Source organism: Aotus nancymaae, unplaced genomic scaffold (assembly GCF_030222135.1).
Source record: "Aotus nancymaae isolate 86718 unplaced genomic scaffold, 86718_ANA_hifiasm-v0.15.2.pri h1tg000008l, whole genome shotgun sequence".
Classification (NCBI taxonomy): domain Eukaryota; kingdom Metazoa; phylum Chordata; class Mammalia; order Primates; family Aotidae; genus Aotus; species Aotus nancymaae.
In genome coordinates, this window is record NW_026988419.1 from 11,042,948 (window position 1) to 11,061,712 (window position 18,765).

At 37.5% G+C, this 18,765-nt stretch overlaps 1 protein-coding gene across 5 annotated transcripts in view; it reads right to left on the reverse strand.

Moving 5' to 3' along the window:
* ACSL3 (acyl-CoA synthetase long chain family member 3) overlaps positions 1 to 18,765 on the reverse strand; it is a 78,072-nt gene that overhangs the window by 33,329 nt on the left and 25,978 nt on the right. For 2 of the 5 annotated variants that reach the window (XM_012446228.3, XM_012446231.3), the window contains exon 3: positions 1,552 to 1,964. In XM_012446228.3, the coding sequence (XP_012301651.1) occupies positions 1,552 to 1,929 (378 nt within the window). In that variant the 5' untranslated portion in view covers positions 1,930 to 1,964. Of the gene's footprint in view, positions 1 to 1,551; positions 1,965 to 4,556; positions 4,658 to 6,771; positions 6,856 to 10,541; positions 10,661 to 18,765 lie in introns of those variants that run through there. The other 3 variants (XM_064372947.1, XM_012446229.2, XM_064372948.1) reach the window with 3 other exon arrangements.

The window sequence follows — 18,765 nt, forward strand, 5'->3', positions numbered from 1 at the left end:
AAAAAACAAGATATACAACTACTCTATTTAAAGGTGAGGAAATTTACAGATTCTGTTGTTGAGTTAAAATAATTTTAGTTTTTAGGAATTACTGATATCAACTTGTTTGGCATCTCCTTTACGTTTGGAAGAAAATGATGTATGAAATTTGTGTAAGTGGCATAATTAATGGGACATAGAGCAGAGGTTAAGCAACAACCCTCTGGCCCTCCAGCAAAAGAGGTGCTCTGGGTTTTGCATTCCATAGTTGCAGTTATTTGGACTCTCCTTCGAGATCTGACGATTTCCTTGTAACTGACAGAAAAAAAGGCAGTTGGGGATCAAGATAGCTGGAAATGGTTAAAAGATATTAAACCTATTACCTAACCAAATTATCAACCAACCACAGATCACTGTACCCCCCTAAAAAATATCTTCAATTTTTAACCTACTAGAATTTCAAGAACTGCTTATAAGAAAGTCACATATCCAAGTTCATAAACAGCATGTTCATGCCGTTTCTACACTACTAGTGAAGCATTATTCCATGATCTAATTTTCTTCATTGAATTTCCTACTATAATTTTCCTCACTGAATTCTCAAGATAAGAGTAATGTAGTAATAAAAGCTAGAGCATTTACATTAAATGCCACAAACTGTTGTTCCAAGCACATTGCAGATACGCACACACACACTCAATCCTCACAAGAAGCCTGAAAACTGTGATTATTGAAGTGATTATTGAAGAGAGGAGGGTCTGAATTCTGGAGTCAGAAGGCCTGGATTCCAATTCCAGCTTCACTAGCTGTAGCATCCTTGGGGAAAGTTACCTAAACTATCTGTGTCTCAGTGCTATCATCTGTAAAGTGAAGATAATAATAACTAACTCATAGGGTGACTGTGAGTCTTACAATGATACATGTAAAGATCTTAGAACAGCTTGGCTCTTGAGTATCAGTAATGATCATTATCATCATATTACAGATAAAGAAACTGAGGCAAATTTGTTAAACTACTTTTCCGGGGTCAGAAAGCTAGTAAGTGACAAAGGCACGATTCAGACCTATAGTCTGGGTCTGGAGTCCAGGCTCTTAATCACTGTTACACTGACTCCAAAGACATCTTGCCCATTGCTTCAAACCAACAACGTCAGGTTTCTCTGTATTTCTGAAAAGAAATGTTTTAAGAACCATGCAATTGCCACAACCAAAGTACAAAGACAGGAAGCACTCACTGCAACCCACATCTGTGACATTTAACACTGCAGGTCCCACCCCAAAACCTGGAGCCATTTCCAGCCCCCAGCTGCTCTAGAGACAGGGAGTATGGTTTCATACCCAAAACTGCCCTAGATATTCCAACCAGTGGGTCTCAATGCCCTTCCGAAAACTCAGAACATATCAGTGCTGGTAAGTAGAGAAATAGATCAGAGGAGAGTCTAGCCCCCTTCCTACACTCTTTCTCCTTCAACAGCAAATTCTAATGGAGGCAGGCTGTGCTGCTCCTTTACTTCATTTCTGATAGAATATTTTATTCAGAAAGAATTCAAAGGCAATGAAAGATCACCTTACCTTTTTAAAAATTTTTCCATTTGGTTGTAATTCATCTTCCTCATTTAAAACTTCACGAGTTCCCAAGAGTCTTTTGTTCTTAAATTTGTTTTTTGCATACGTAAAAACTTTATCTAGAGTATCACATCCAGGGTATAATACTGAAGCCAAACCATCCAAACTATTAACAGATCTGTATGCAGAATCAGGTTTTGAATTTACTGGTTTTGCTTTAATTTGGTTTGATTTTTCTTGTCTTGACTCAGCGAAAAAATAAAATGGAATGTATGTTAAAATAGTATAAAGTGATATTAGAAAATGTATAAAATATAAAAGAATAGGGTTGATGGTATGTTTCAGCTTCATGGTAGATGGTTTTGAAGACACGTGGTTATTCATCTCAAAAAGTAGAATTAACAGACTTCAGCAAGACTCTAGAAGGAAGAAAAAGAAAGGCGTTAGTTTAAAATCATTTTAGAATAACTTTAAAAAACATTACATCGGCAAATGAAGATTTTTTTTTTCTACCAGGCAGCAGCTACTATACTGGTCCCTACAACGTCTTGATATTTCTAAGAGACTCATTTGTACAATAGCTATTAACAACAGAATTACAAGTTTCCACATCAGACTGTGAACAGGTAGCCATTCCAACCAAAACCTCAAGTATCCACAAACATTTCCCAGTAGTAAAAAGGGAGCAAGTCAGAAAAGGGGTTGGGGGGAGACCAAAAATTTAGCCATTTCCTGTGCTTTAGCATCTCACTGCATTAGGGATGGCAAGTACTTTACAAATATGACACATTCATCCTATCTCGCAGCCCCAGCAGTCATCTGCCAAACAATCACTGCATTCCTTCCCTGTGAGCCACATTTGCATTCTAGTCAGCAACAAGCAACTGGAGTTAGCAAACACAAAAAAATCCATTTTCCACAATGGCTCTAGATCCAGGGAATTTGGTTTTTGCCATAAAGGTCATGGGGAGACATTAAAGCTTTCTGTACAGGAAAATAGTAAAATGAAAACAAATGGTCTTGCTACATCCAGAACATCAGAGTTGCAAAGAATAAATGTATCTTAACAACCCAGGAGAAAGATGCTATCCAACTAAGTACTCTCTTTAAAATTTAATTTTGCATATTTGTTTTTGAATTAAAAATAATATAATAGCCAGACATAGTGGCTCATGCCTGTGATCCCAGCACTTTGAGAGGCCAAGGCAGGAGGATTGCTTCAGTCCAGGAGCTCAAGACCAGCCTGGGCAACATGGTGAAACCTTGTCTCTACAAAAGAGAGAAAAATGAGCCGGGTGTGGTGGTGCACACTTGTGGTGCACACTTGTAGTCCCAGCTACTCAGCAGACTGAGGTGGGAAGATCACCTCAGTCAGGGGAAATCGAGATTGCAATGAGCTGTGATCATGCCACTGCACTCCAGCTTGGGCAACAAAGCAAGACTCTGTCTCAAAAAGTAAAATAAAATAACATAAGCCAGGCACAGTGGCACATGAGGCTGAGGCAGAAGGACTATTTGAGCCCTTACCACCCCTGAACAATCCTTTTCAAAATCTCAGCTAGGACCTAGCAAGATGGCAGAAGCTGAAGATCAAGTCACAGCTACCTCCCTTAACTGCTGCTGGCAGCAAAGGACTCATGGAGGTCTCCCCAAAACAGCCACTCAAGACCCTCCTTATTCCACTGCAGTTTCCCTGGGGACAGAGGATTCTTTGGCAACATCAAGAAAAAAACTGACATCCTACTAAAGGCTGTGGGAGACGTTCCTATTAGGAAAACAAAGAAGTAGGCAACAGAGTGAACTGGAACCATCCAAAGACTCCTTGACTTCATCAAAAAAGTTCCTTAAACTTGCAGCCTCAGTTGTTTATTTATGTGAATCAGGCTTTTGCTCTTTCCTTGGACCAGGAAATTTGGAACCTTCTATGAGTGTTTCGGGAGTGATGGTAAACTAGTTCTACATTACTGCAAATCTCAAGCATGGGAATGAACCACAGAAAAAAACAACTTGCTACTTAAAATGAATTTTCACAGAGGAAATAACTCTAAAAAGTTTTGATGATTGCAGCAAGAGACTTAATAGATATGACCTATTCAGTATGCGTCTACTATGACCTATGTTTATGCCTAAGAAAACATCCATAGCATAAATGAACTCACAAAAATGTGATTTTTATGACTATATAAATCATCATAAAAGACTGACATAAGCGTATACCCACCATTCCCATCCATTACTATTATTATTGCCGCAGATCTGCCTCCAAGGTTGAAATGGAGACTAAGACTATATAGACTTCATTACCAGTTCTCAAAATGACCAGAATTGTTTTAATGGTAAAAGCTTATTAAAGGGCTTTTTTTTTTAACCTATTCAGGGAACTTCAGTTTGTTTGGGATATGGGAGGTTTACACTTACACCTATTGTGTTACCTTCTTGTAAAATAGTCACATTGACCTGCTGAATGAATACCTTAAATAGTCCAGTAGAGGGCAGCGCCACTGGCAAGAAAGGGTTTTACATCTTTGCCTCGTAGTAATAGGAGAAAAGACTATTTTTGTTAATTTTTAGCTAATATCTAGCCAGGAGAGCTGGCCAGGAGAGCAAGCATGTGGGGCAAACTGGAAGGCTATTTTAGAGAATATACATAGTTTAATTATTTTGTTGGGATACAGAAAAAATATTATAAATTCTGGACAAATGACTCACATGACTCTTTTCAGTCCTACCATTTAATAATTCTTGAGTTCCAATCACGTAACTATGGTGTTGTTCTGTCACTTATTTATGTAGTATCAAAAGCACTCGATAATCCCAGCAACATCTGTGAGTGTTTCACAATGCATTTTCCAACTTGAAAGCATGGGGGCTCACACCTCTAATCCCAGGACTTTGGGAGGACAGGGAAAATAGATCACTTGAGCTCAGGAGTTCAAGACCGGCCAGGGAAACATGACAAAACCCTGTCTCTACAAAAACTAAAAAAATTAGCCAGGTATGGTGGCACACACCTGTAGTCACAGCTACTCAAGAGGCTGAAGTGGGAGGATGGCTTGAGCCCAGGAGGCGAAAATTACAGCGAGTTGAGATCATGCACTCCAGCCTGGGCAACAAAGCCAGACCTTATCTAAAAATGAAAAAAAAAAAAAGAAAAGATAAGATAAAATCAGCCTTCGATTTTACGTGTATTTCATGCCATGACTAAAACAGTACCATTTTTACTGATGCTGTTAGGCTGGTAATTTCCTAAAGTATGATTTAACTTTTATTTTCTTCTGTGTTATATCTGTAATACCATATTGATAGAGGCTGGAGGCAGACAAATGCCTAGGCAGATAGGGAAGGGTCCACAGTGAAACTTCACCTTCAAGCCTGAAACAACCTGAAGGCTGAAAGACCGGACTGCTGTTCCAGGATGAAACCCGTGACCCAGAGGGAGAAAGTCTGCCCCAGTGTGCCCACCGGGGTGGAGCCACCAGGAATTTGTGCCTTATGCAGGGGAGGAGTCTGGACTCTTCAGCTCCTGTGAGGTGGTCCTGGTATTCAATTTGTGAGATGGAAACCTGCTTGCAGGAGGACCCCTCTCTTTGCTGAGAGCTTTCCTTTTACTTAATAAATTCCACCCTCCTCAACCTTCAATGTGTTCACATGCCTAATTTTTTTTCTGGTCATGAGACAAGAACCTGGACTTAGCTGAATTAAGGAACAAAATCCTGCATATTTTTTAAAAAGCATTACAATAAATTGAATGGCATGTACAAACAAGATCTAAGTATGTACTAGAATTCCAAGCATTTATTTTCAAAGGTAATGGTGTGAATGATGTGATTTTATTGAAGGATTTGAACTGTATTTTAATCCCTTAAATGCCAGACTGCAATTTACAGCTACAGGGATCTGCCATACATTAGCATTAGGGGATGCTAAGTAACAACTAACTTTATAGTGATGAAATCACTGTCTAGTTCTTATTTTCTACCCAAACCGGTGAATTTTTGAGTCCCCTTACACCAATGTCCTCACGTAATTAATACAGCTAACAGCACTAGAATAATACTGACAAGTTGAATTATGTAACATTATCTAATAAGAAATAACATTATCTTATATTGAAAGCTGGAAAGTGTATCAAGTTAAATAGGTTAGATATGAAAAAGCCTTGTTATCTAATTTTGTCCACTTTATTTACTTAAGTATTATTTATTTAAAGGCATGTATTTAACAAGTAGCAAAAATATGTTAAATATGGGTATTGTGTTTATCACTGAGGTTTCAGATGACAGAATATTTGCTACCTCAATAATACTTGAGTTTGAATTTGTAGCATCAACTTAATTATTCTTTTTGACTTAAATAACTAGTTCATTAAATCTAAGGTTAGCTTAAGAAGAATCTCAGCTGTATAAAAGCTGGCTTTTATGGAGAAATAAGTAAGCTGATTTTAAAATTCACATAGATATTAAAAGTACCCAGAACAGTCAAACAATCTTGAAAAAAGAATGAACTTGGGTGACTTACATGTCTTAATTTTAAAATTTGGTACAAAGCAACAGTAATTAAGACAGTCTGGTACTGGCAAAAGGACAGACATATAGATCAATGGCGCCAATAAGAGTCCAGAAATAAATCCTTATATTATGGACAACTGAATTTCAACAGGGTAGTGAGAGAATTTAATGGGGAAAGAATGGTCTTTTCAACAAATGGTACTGAAATAACTAACAAGTAGAAGAAAGAAGTTGTAACCCTTCCTTACATCATACAAAAAGTTAACTCAAATGGATCATACACCTAAAGATAAGTATTAAACAGCAAGTGTAAATGGTGCTTCAAGAAGTGTATCGTAAAAGACAGAGGCTAGTTCTAGCATTTTCTGTGACATCTTCTTGGACCAAACGGCAATTTTTTTGTGAACTTAAAAGGCTAAGGACAAGTGAGGATGGGGTAGGGGAGTGGGAGTAGGGATGGAGCTTTAGAAGTGATGGCACCGCACAGGCTGACCAAGCATCAAAATGAGTACATGTTCAAGAAACAAAAAGCAAACCAGGAGAGCAGGGAGGGGGGGAGACAAAGTTGAACTGTCATGCCCTTTGAAAAGAGCTTAGTTTGCATTCTAATGTATACAAATACAGGTTTAGGAAATAACCATAAGTAGAAGACAATGTGAAGGCAGCAGGAACTAGAGGCAAAGAAAGTAGATTAAAAACAGTGAAAATATTTCTTTACCCTTCTCAAACAAGAGGCTAAGGTGGTGTGACACAGGGCCAGCAGCTTCCGAAGGTGGTAAAGGTTGCAGTTGTTGCCCTAGTCCTTCCCGATAACTAATTCTGTCTCTGAATACAAAACAGCATTGAGTCATGAATTAGAGCTGCAACAATACAAGGAGAGAAAATGATATTGGCGCCTTCCACCAAGGGAGAAATACAAGAAGTGAAATAGGTGGTCAGTGGTTGGATGGCCAGTAGAAAGAAAATAAACAGTTTTGAAAATACAGGTTTAAGGTTCCTGGTGAGTCATCCAAATATACACAAACTGTGAAACTTAACAGAGGCCAGAGCTAGAAGCACACATTTTGGAGCCATAAAGAGAAGGATGACAATGTCCAAACAGAACACACAGGAAATCTACAAGATCAAGTTCAATGACAGAAAACTTTGAAAAGAAACCAATCCACAGGGCAGAGAAGAGGGGAGGACCACTGAGGAAAGCAATAAAGGAGAAACTGGAGAAGACAGTGTTGCAAAAGCCAAGGGAGGGGAGAGCCCCAGAGCAAGTCTTCAAGGGTGTCAACTGCAGCCCAGTGATACCAGCCACATTCAATTAAGCCTTTTAATTTTTCTAAAGTGTTCTAGATAAATTAAGTAAAGTAACAAATTTGGACAACTGCATCTTATTTGCTAGGGAGCTATAAAAAAAATCTTGAGAACTAGTCATACTTTATGTTGCTACACCTTAGAATGAGTATTATTGTCAGAGGTGTTCGAACCAGAGAGACTCCATCTTGAGTGAGGGATAGGAAAATGAGGCTGGGCTACAATTTCAGAAAATTAGGCATTCCTAGCTTCCAGGTATTTACAGTTAAGGGAACAAATTAATATTTTAAAAACAAACCCAGACTTGGGAGTGTCCAGCTATACCAATATCTGGAGAACAAAGGCATTCCTAATTTTGCTTTAAAGATAATATTGATTCTTGCAAAATACAGTAATTAAGAAAAGTATTTCTTTCTCACAAACCCTTGTAGCAGACCGCATCTCTCCGTATATACAGGTGCTGTACCTAGGGTGGGCGCATTCCTCCTCTTACTGTCAGGAACGTCCTACTCTGTCTATGATTAACTGTTCTTTCACCACTTTATGTTCTTAATAAACTTCCTTTTACTGTGCACTATGGACTCGCTCTGAATTCTTTCTTGCGCGAGATCCAAGAACCCTCCCTTGCACTCTAGGTCGGGACCCCTGCCCTGTAACATTATCTTTCAACAGTAAACTTGAACAGCTAAATCTGTCAGTCTTTTCTTCCATAGCTTCTAGGTTTCCAACCTAGTTTTAAAAGGCCTCAGCTATCCAAAGGTTAAACTATTGGTCTCCTGCATTTTTTCTAGTGTTTGACTAATTTTTATATCTAGATCTTTAAGTCAACAAAGTTTATTTTTCTATATTGCATAAGGGTGAAAGCTAAATTCTTTCCTCTCAGATGAACTGCCTAAACCATTTTTAAATAAGCCACTCTTATCCCAAATAAACAAAATGTCCTCTTCATTAATAATTTCTCATTCACACTTGGATGTGTTTCTAAACACCATTCTGCTCCTGCCATGTATATGGTACTGCTTTGCTAATACCCTTTCATACCAAATATAAATTTACAGCCACGTTTCTTAAATGTGGCTCATGGGTCAATCATATCAGAATTATCTCAGAGATTATTTAAAATAAAGATTCCTCAGATATGCCTCCCTATCTTCCTTACTGCTCCAATACCTAAAAACTGAAAACTCTTAGAGCAGATTCATTTTTAAACTGCAACCATGTAGGGTTTTTGTACACTAATGCTTAAGAACTACTGCTTTAAATATCTGGTAAGACCTTCACTATCCATATTTTTCAAAATTCTCTTGTCGATTCTTATATTTATTCTCCTATATAAATCCTGAGGATTTACCATTTCTGTATGGTGAAACATAACTTTAAAAGAATCAAAAGGAAAACAAGTGTCATGGAAAAAATGCTGACAAAATATACAAAGAGCTCCTGTAAATTAAAATAAAGTCAAGCAACACAAGGAAAATGGGCAGAGAGTATGAACAGAGAAGCCAGAAAAAGAGGAAATAAAAGAGGAAGCCTGGGAATTAAACATGAGATTTGACAATGTGAAGGTTTCCATTGACCTCAAACTTGAAAAGAGCTTAAGTATTAGGAACCTAAGTTCAACTGAAGAGGGTTCAAGAAAGGATAGAAAGAGAGTAAGTAGAAAGAGCTCTAAAGAACAGAGTAATGATCACAGGCCAGGACAAAAGAGATTCTTTTGTTTTAAACATAAATAGTAGAGCTTGTCTGCAGACTGATGGCTATATCCAGCAGAGGAAAGAAAAGTATTATGCAGAAGAGAGCCACACCCTGGAGGAGGAGAGAGGGTGGAGGGAACGGGGACACAGATGTATGGGTGGATAGAAGTAGTAACAGAAGCTTGTAGAAGATTTTCTTCTGGGTGCTTCTATTTTCTCAGAGTAATAAGAAGCAAAATCATTGGATGGAAGGGAAGCAGAAAGGAAGGTATCAGAAAATTAAGGAGAAAGAAAGTATAAAATAGTCATCTAGAAGAGTGGGAGAATGAATGGTCACGGAAGAGGAGTAGCAAAGGCAGACTGGAGTATGAAATAGTAAGACCACAGAATTAAGACAATGAAATCACTAAGAATCATGACAGAGTAGTGTCAGGGTCACAGGAAGACATATTCAACTATTTCAGGATTTGGGGATGGGTAGTTAACTGTAACTAGTAGTAGTACAGTCTGAAGATAAAACAGGGGACAAACACAAACTTGGAGGACTTGCCAATATTGTTTCAGTGACAAAAAGCAAAAACAGAAAATGATCTAAAGATTCGTTAATCAAAGAATATCTGAAAAACATGTATACCAATTGAACAGACTATTATGCGGCTATTAAAAACAAGCTATATGTGCATGCATTGACCTAGAAAAACTTCTATGATACCTTGCCAACTGAGAAGAATGTATTCTATACACGGGTATGCCTAACTTTATGCATGACTATAGGAAAAGATATAGGCAAGTCAAGGTTTTTAAGAAATTATCCCTAAATATTCAAATGCAGGTCAAAGTCCATTCATCTTTCACTATGAAGAATTTAACAACTCCCAACTTCACTAAACTCTCAAAAATGTTAATTAAAATAACAAGACAAATTAAGTTTAACAGCATTAAAAGAAAATGACTTACTACTACTTATACAATGAAAGATGAGCAAACAAAATCTTGAAATATAAAACTGTGTGATAAACAGCTGGGTTCAAACACTTGAAATGTGTTTTTAAAATGTTCTATGCAATGTCAGTTGCATTATGTCAAAGAGTTATTTACATCTTATATTTTAATTAGCAGTTGTTTTACATCATAATGATCAAGTATAAGGAAGATCTCTTCCCTCTATTATTTGAGAGGAAGAACACAGGTGACTTGGAAAGAGTGGAGGAAGAGGAGGCCAGACAGGATTTTGTGTCATCCAAATCTCGTGTTATGAACCAACTGGATGTAAAGTAATGGGCTTAATAACCACCTAGGAAATCACTTTCAAATGATAGACTTCAAAGGGTATGAAGTGGATGTTAAAATAAAATTTTATGTTAAAAATTGCTACTAAGGAATATTATTAATGTCATAGTCAAATGCTCTGTATCAACTCCCCATTTTTCAAAATAAAAATTGTCACAAATGCTCATATGAAAGCCTCCTGCCAGGAGTAGTAGCTCACGTCTGTAGTCCCAGATACAAAGGAGGCTGAGGTGAGAGGATCTCCTGAGGCCAGAGGTTGAGGCTGTGGTGTGCCGTGATCACAACAAAGCACTCCAGCCTGAACGACAGAGCAAGACCCTGTGAAAAGACAAAGACAGAAAGAAGCCCTGTGAGAAAGAACAACCCTGTGAGAAGAAAAGGGGATGGGAAGGGATTGGGAGGGGAGAGAAGAAAAGGGAAGGAAAAGGAGGGGGAAAGGGAGAAGGGGAGGAGAGAAAAGAATAGAAAAGAGAAGAGAGAAGAAAAAGAAAAAAGAAGAAAAGAGAGAAGGAAGAAAAGCTTCCATCAGAGATGATGTGGTTTTGTAAGAGAAAAACAGGGAAAAAGTAGGTTGCCACAGGGATCACTTTCAAATTAATGTATCAAATGGTTCTACCTGCTTAGATCTGCGGTTTCAAGAATCTCTTAGGTGCAGGAGAGATACAACATGGTACCTCAACTCAAAATTGGCAGAACTGTGAAATTAACCTCCACAAAGCTGGTGGACTAAAGAAAGAAAATGGGAGTCACCCTCAGAACCTAAGACATGTACAATGTCTACAGGAGGGAAGAAGTCAACAATGCTATTATATTCATTCTCTACTAATACAGCAAGCAGACATTATGCATCCCCTCCACGTCCACCACCATCATGAAAAGGGACCTAAAAGCTCAACTTGCAGAGCAGGGAAGGAGCCCCAACACTTAGCAATGTTCCCACCAAGTCAAAGGCAGCAGAGGATGAGAACAGGGAAAGAGAGGACAGAAGAGGAGAAAATACTGCAGATGGGGCATCTTGATATGCCACAATTTACTTCTCGGTTAATCCTGCCCACCACTTAATCTGATTTCCTCCTCTGTATTTTTCTTTCAGCCTACACACCCAAACAGGCACCAATACTATACAACTGTTCATATCTGCAAATAACAATAATAATATGGCTTAGCATTTTATCTCTAATGAAGTATAAATGAGTGGCTTGCACAGTGCTGGACATCAAGGAATCTGTATTTGCTAGCACGAAATGTGCTGGAATTTTTCACCAAGATTGCAATAAAAGGGAAACAATTCTGAGTGCAGGCAAATAATCACAGTGAAGGGAACTTTTTATTTCATCTCATTTAATTCTCACAAAACCCAATTTCAAATAGACTGTGCCCAAAGGCACTTAACAGCTAGGAGGTAAAGTAGGATTTTAACCTACATGTCTCTCCAAGGCACGTCCAAACTTTTTAATGCCCCCACACTCTCTTAATAAACTCTATGGTTAATACCTTATTGTTGGGGGAGGGGGGAAAGTGTCCTTTAATACACTACTTTTGAGATTCTCCTTTCCACAAAAGTGACAGTCATACACATTCTACAGAGACTGAAAAAGTCCCAGATGAATGACGCAAATCATGTGTTACAAAATAGGAAACCAGGGTCAAAAGGGCAGAAACAACTATTTCCTACCCGAATTAGTCTCTCAGAGTTGTAATGGAAAGTGCAACCAGTGACTATTATTTACTAACACGAAAGAGTTTCTTTAGAGGGGCACCCTGGTTCTCATGAACATGTTCACTTCTCAGGCATTCAAGGCTAAAAGCATAATAAAAATACACAGCTAGCTCAAGAGAATGGTTTCAAAACATTCACTTACTATATATCCTGCTGCCTCCCTCCCCAAAAAAAAGTAGACCTGAAAGTAGGAAAGTTGTTTTAAATTCTTACAAATATCGACACACAGACTAACTCACTATGTAATACGGTGGTTCTTACTGTATTTAGTAAAAAGAAAGAATTCTTCCTTTCCAAATCCCCAAAAACTAACACAATCTTTCAACAACTTCAAAGATCTCAACTATGACCACATAGTTTGAACGTATGACGTCACAATGACTACAGGCTGAAATCAAGATCATTAATCCATACAAGTAAGTACCTCTTTAAAACAAAAACAAAATTGTCAAAAATATTCTGGACAGGAAATCAATTAAAAGCATTATTAGAAGATTCAGTCATATTACTATCTGGATTAGATAAACTTCCAATTTACAACTAGGAAGTTTTATGAGGAAATAATATAATTTGGTATTTTCTTTTTAAGAAAACTATTAAGCCTGTATTTATTTTAACCTCAGAAAATGAAATTTTGGCATAAAAGCTATATATTGAAAAGGAGGAATAGAGGAACATTTATTATAGCAAGTCTTTCCCATGAATATATTTAAATTAAAAAGCAGTTGAACAAAGCCAACTTTTTAAGTTTCAGTTATCCAGTGTAATTTTAAAACTGTTTCAGTCCTATTATTATGATAGCGGAAATAAGAGTAGTGCTATTGAGCACTCTCCTTAAACTGTAAATACAGTCCTCTCGATTTCCCCAAAACTGATCAAGACCCATTATTTCTTTAAAAAACTGCTTCTATTCTCTCTTCTAGATAAGAATGAATTGAAAACAGAAATCAGACAAAGGAATATACATCTTTTTCAGTTTGACACACCACAGGGATATTAAAAGCATATACACACATGCATACGTGCATAAACACATACACTAGACCAGACTGAGCTCTACTGTAATTACTATGAGACCTTGAGCAGGTCACTAAACCTTAATTTGCTCACCATTAATATTGATGCAGTTCAACTCAAGACTATACTCTACTGATGCCTAGGGCTCACAAAATTGATTCAGGAGTACTGACAGCCCTCAAACTATGAAGATTTAAATGACCTGAGCAACTTATCTTTTCTATCTTCTATACACAGTAATAATCTCCCTTTTGTGGGGAATGTAAGAAACAAGTTCAGATTACCTCCATGGTAAATAAGTGAATAGATACAAGAAGAGATTGGGGAAAACTTTTCATTCCTTTCCTTTTTTTTTTAAGGGATAGGGTCTCACTACATTGCCCAGACTGTGCTCAATCTCCAGAGCTCAAGTCATACTCCCACCACAGCCTCCTGAGTAGCTGGGACTACAGGCACACCACCATGCCCAGCTTCCTTTTCGTTTTTGAATCACATTAACATACTACATTAACAACAACAAACACTTTTTTTTTTTTTTAGATGGAGTCTCACTTTGTCACCAGGCTGGAATGTAGTGGTGTGATCTCAGCTAACTGCAACCACCACCCCCGGGTTCAAGCAAGTCTCCTGCCTCAGCCTCCCGAGTAGCTGGGACTACAGGCATGCACCACCACGCCCGGCTAATTTTTGTATTTTTAGTAGAGACGGGGTTTCACCATGTTGGCCAGGATGGTCTCAAAACAAACACTTTTTAACATACAGTCTAAAGATAACATAATGTGGATGGTCTGAGAAAATGTGCTGGTTTTTGACAGACTGATTCAACAAAGATGGGACAGGCTGAGATCCGGGTTCAGTGTTCAGCCAAGTCAAGGAAAACTAACTGCTTCAAACCACCCCCACCCTCTCTGTTCCCCAGCCTCCACACCCCAACCACTGATCCCCTCTCGCCAAAACACAAACACCAGTTTTACTGAATTGGGCACAATCTGGTTTTGTATATTCATTCTGACCTGTTGCATCTCTGTCCACACAGCTGAAAGAACAAAAATCAAGAACCCCAGAGAAAAGGAAACTGTAAGATGGTGCTTCCTTAAGTAGATAAATGTGTGAAGACTAAGGTCCGCATGCAAAAGCAGCAAAGTGGACTTTTTACATACTGAAATGTCCCTTTACGCCTACTTAGGGTTGCCAGATTTAACAACCTTAAATTCAATTTTAACTGAATGCCTTGTATTTTATACGGTAACCCCATCCCCAGTCGACCACAAACAGTTACAATTAATCAGGATGATTAAATACCCTAGTTTGCCTGGGACTACAGAGTGTCTCAGGACACAAAATTTGCAGTACTGAAAACCAGGCAATTCCCAGGCAAACCAGGAAGAGCTGGTTACCCTACAACTAATCGTTTCATGGAGTAAGTAAACTAACTACAGTCTTGGCTTTACCACTAGTTAAGTTTGATCTTCTTATATGAAAATAAGCTTTTTGTACCTCATCTCCCAATATATGTCATCATTTATCTAATGTACAACATTAAAGTAAGGATAAAATGTGACATAAAGAGCTTTCGAAAAACGCTAAGGTGTTATAAAAGCTAGTTATCAGTAGATATGGTTTGGGTACAAAGCTCTGTTTAATGTAGAGTTTCCAAGTAGAAAGGTACTTGTTTTTATTTGTATCGGGGTGTCCAATCTTTTGGCTTCCCTAGGCCACACTGGAAGAAGAAGAATTGTCTTGGGCCACACATAAAATACACTAATACTAACAATAGCTGATGAGCTCAAAAAAAAAAAAAAATTACCAAAAAAACACGTTTAAGAAAGTTTACGGATTTGTGTTGGGCTGGGCTGCCACATTCAAAGGGCAGGTTGAACAAGCTTGCTTTATATGATCTACTAAAGGTGCTATTATTTATAATACTGAGTACTAGTTTCATTATATATAAAAATATTCAAAAATATTCAATAAACTCACCCCTTTTAGAATTTAACAATAAGCTCTGGGTTTGATGCTGGTTTCCCATTTAATCATCATGTAACATAGGACAAGTCCCTTAACATCCTTAAGCTTCAGATTCTACTGTAAAACTGAGGTGACAATACATACCTTACAAAAATAAAATACATGTGTTAATAATACTATAAAATTCTGCTGACTATACAAACCTATGTATACATACAAGTTGAGCATCCCAAATCTGAAAATCCAAAATCTGAAATGCTCCAAACTCTGAAACTTTTTGAGGGTCAACATGATGTTCAAAGGAAATACTCACAGGAGCACTTAGGATTTGCAATTTTCAGATCTGAGATGCTCAACTGGTAAGTATATGCAAATATTCCCAAATCCAAACTGCAAAACACTTCTGGTCCAAGCATTTCAGACAAGAAATACTCAATCTGCACCAGTATTTCTCTGTATCATTACTTTTTCTACCCTGCTGATTCTAAAGATACAAAAGTCCATTCAACCTTAATCTTAAGAACAGCTTAAGCCATGGAGCCTGAGTAAGTTTGACACTGTTCAGCCACTTACTAAATGTCACTTTAGGTAAACTACATTTCTAAGCCTCACACTGTAAAAGGTGAAGAATATCTGCATTATAAGGTTATCATGAGGATTAAACAGTACATGTAAAGTATATAAGGGCATGCCTCATAAGCAATATTCAAATCTCAGCTGTTGTTTTCATCATTACTGATATATGTTTACTAGATTTAAGGTTTTAAGGTTAGAAGAGGCTGAGATCATATGTTCATCCATCAAGTCCCTTATAACATAAAATAATTGTAAGCAAAAAAAGTAATAATAATTCTTAGCACATCTTGTATTTGGAATTGATACTGTTCCATTTAGCATCCCCAGCTAGCTAGTCAGTTTCGGAGATCTCTCTCCATGAGCTTCAGAGAGATGATTACAAATTTATTTTTGTTTAAGATAATACATTAAGAATACTTGTTCCTGTGTCCAGTACTTCATGCTGTTTCTGTTATAACCAAAATAAGTAAGTTTTCTCCATGCAGAAGTATAACTTCTTATATTAGAATTTTGCTCAACCTTGATTCATTAGAGGGGAACAAAGAGGAATGAAATGTTTTGTCACCATGATATTATACTAATGAAAGGGCAGAGAAACTAGACCCTAGAAGCCCCAGTCACTAGCATTATTTTAATAATATTTATCAGTATAGGTTAAAACTGGCCAAGAATTAAATGCCTTGACTATATTAAGACACTACTAAATAGGATTCTTTACTCTTTTAGTACTACTCCTATTTCTTCCAGCCATTTCCTACAAAATGATTAATGAGAAAGCCAGCTATACAAATATTTCAGGCAAACATGAAATATTAGATTACCTAATGACATCGACCTGGCTCATCGATATTTGAGGATCTTAATAATTCCAACTCAATCCAGCTACATACTACATTTAGCATGACATAAACTTGTACCAAGGAGAGTGAACAGACAGCCTAATTTTTAAGTGAAAGTTATGTTCATTGGATTAACAAATTCACTTTTAAATATACCTCTTTTTGGCCAGGCGCAATGGCTCATGCCTGTAATTCCAGCACTTTGGAAGGCCAAATGGGGCAGATCACTTGAGGCCAGGAGTACAAGACCAGCCTGGCCAACATGGTGAAACCCCATCTCTACTAAAATACAAAAATTAGACAGGTGTGGTGGTACACGCCTGTAATCCCAGCTACTCGGGAGGCTGAGGCACAAGAATCACCTGAGCCTGAGAGGCAAAGGTTACAGCGAGCTGAGATTGCACCACTGTACCTCAGCCTGGGCAACAGGGCAAGACTCTGTCTCAAAAATTAATAAATAAACAAACCTCTCTTTCCCCCAGGGTGAAATAAAAAAGAAAACTCAAAGGCCAGAGGAAAAACATAACAGTTCCAAACATACAAAAAAAGTTAGCAACAGTAAATATAATGAACAAAGTATTCATATTTGAGAGAAGACAGCTCTTCTGGTTATGTTTAAGCTTTGAGTATGTAAAAGAATTAAAGTTTCTAAAGACTTTCAAGATGATTTTAAAATGCTTATTCCATTTATAAGAGCTACAATAGCTTAGAAAAATTTTATAAACTAAGTCTACCCAGAATATATTTTCTTTAATTTAAATGATTTATAGATAATTCAGTAAGATTACTTAGATGTTTCCTTTTCTCTTCCTCCATTTCCCTTCTGACCCTCAAAAGCCCAGTTTCTTATCTGTATTTTGCATGGACCAGCTAAAAAAACAAATTTAAGAAAAGGCAAATGACATATAATTAGAACTTATGCGTATGTTGTGGAAATATACAGAATAAATTACCTGCATCACAACTAACATATCACCTTCATTTGTACTGTGTAAATGTTAAGTAGCTAAAAATAAGGTTTAAATATGCAATTACTTCCTTTAGTCAATAGTCTTGTGTTGTATTCAAATATTATTCACTTTTGTATCTTTAAATTCTTTAAATAAAGTATTTTCTTCTTCCTACAAATTCCCAATTATTTTACCACTAAAAAAGCTTTTCCTGAAGATCAACAGTTGTCTTCCCTCTCATCACCTCCATTCTCTGGTGTGTCATTTCCTGGCCTCTGCAGCTGTTCTGCAAGTGCTCAAAAACCAGATTACATTTAAAAAGCGGAAGACGGCAGGGCACAGTGACTCACGCCTGTAATCCCAGCACTCTGGGAAACTGAGACAGATGGATCACTTGAGGTTTGGAGTTCGAGACCAGCCTGATCAACATGGAGAAACCTCATCTCTACTAAAAATACAAAATTAGCCGGGCGTGGTGGTGCATGCCTGTAATCCCAGCTACTCGGGAGGCTGAGGCAGAAGAATTGCTTGAACCTGGGAGGTGGTGGTTGCGGTGAGCCAAGATCAGGCCATTGCACTCCAGCCTGCCTGGGCAATAAGAGTGAAACTCCACCTCAAAAAAAAAAAAAAAACAGAAGACACAGCAAAAAGGAAATCTACCTTAAGCAGCTATGAGAAATATTTGGCCCAACTCTTAAAAAACATTTTCCTCTTAAATCAAGGGAGTAGTAAACTTTCTGCTGTCTCCATCTCCTTCCCTACTTCTCATCTAGGTCGCTTTCACATACAAATCAGAATTTGCTTCCCTAGATTTTTTTAAAAGTTTAAAATATTTCAATCCAACAACTGCAGAAATGACACATATAAATGTGAATTAACTTCCATTTTTACATTATCTCCTAAATCACAGGACTTCTGAGCATGAGCAATTTCCAGATGTGAAAGGACTGAGTTCTAAGTTTCAGGATTCAAGACACTGGGTTTCCTAAGTAGTTCATGACATTTCCTTTACTTCATCACAGCTAACCTATATAACATGATTATGAGTCTTGTTCCCCTTTTTAGGCAAAATTATGACAAAGTTACCTTTGTCACTGTACCATAGTGCTTCCTCCCCTGTGCCGCCCTCCCAAATCAGTTTCCAACATCCTTTTCCCTCCTCAAATGTCCAAGTACTCTAATGAGCACAAGTAAATGCACTAAAGCTCCAAAACCACTTCTTCATCTACCCAAACCTAGCTGATTCTCTATAAAGGCAACAGTAATTACAGTCATTTCTATAAATGTCTTCCTATTTAAAATCTATCATTTAATATCCCATAATTATCTGCAATTTCAATTTTACTGTAAATC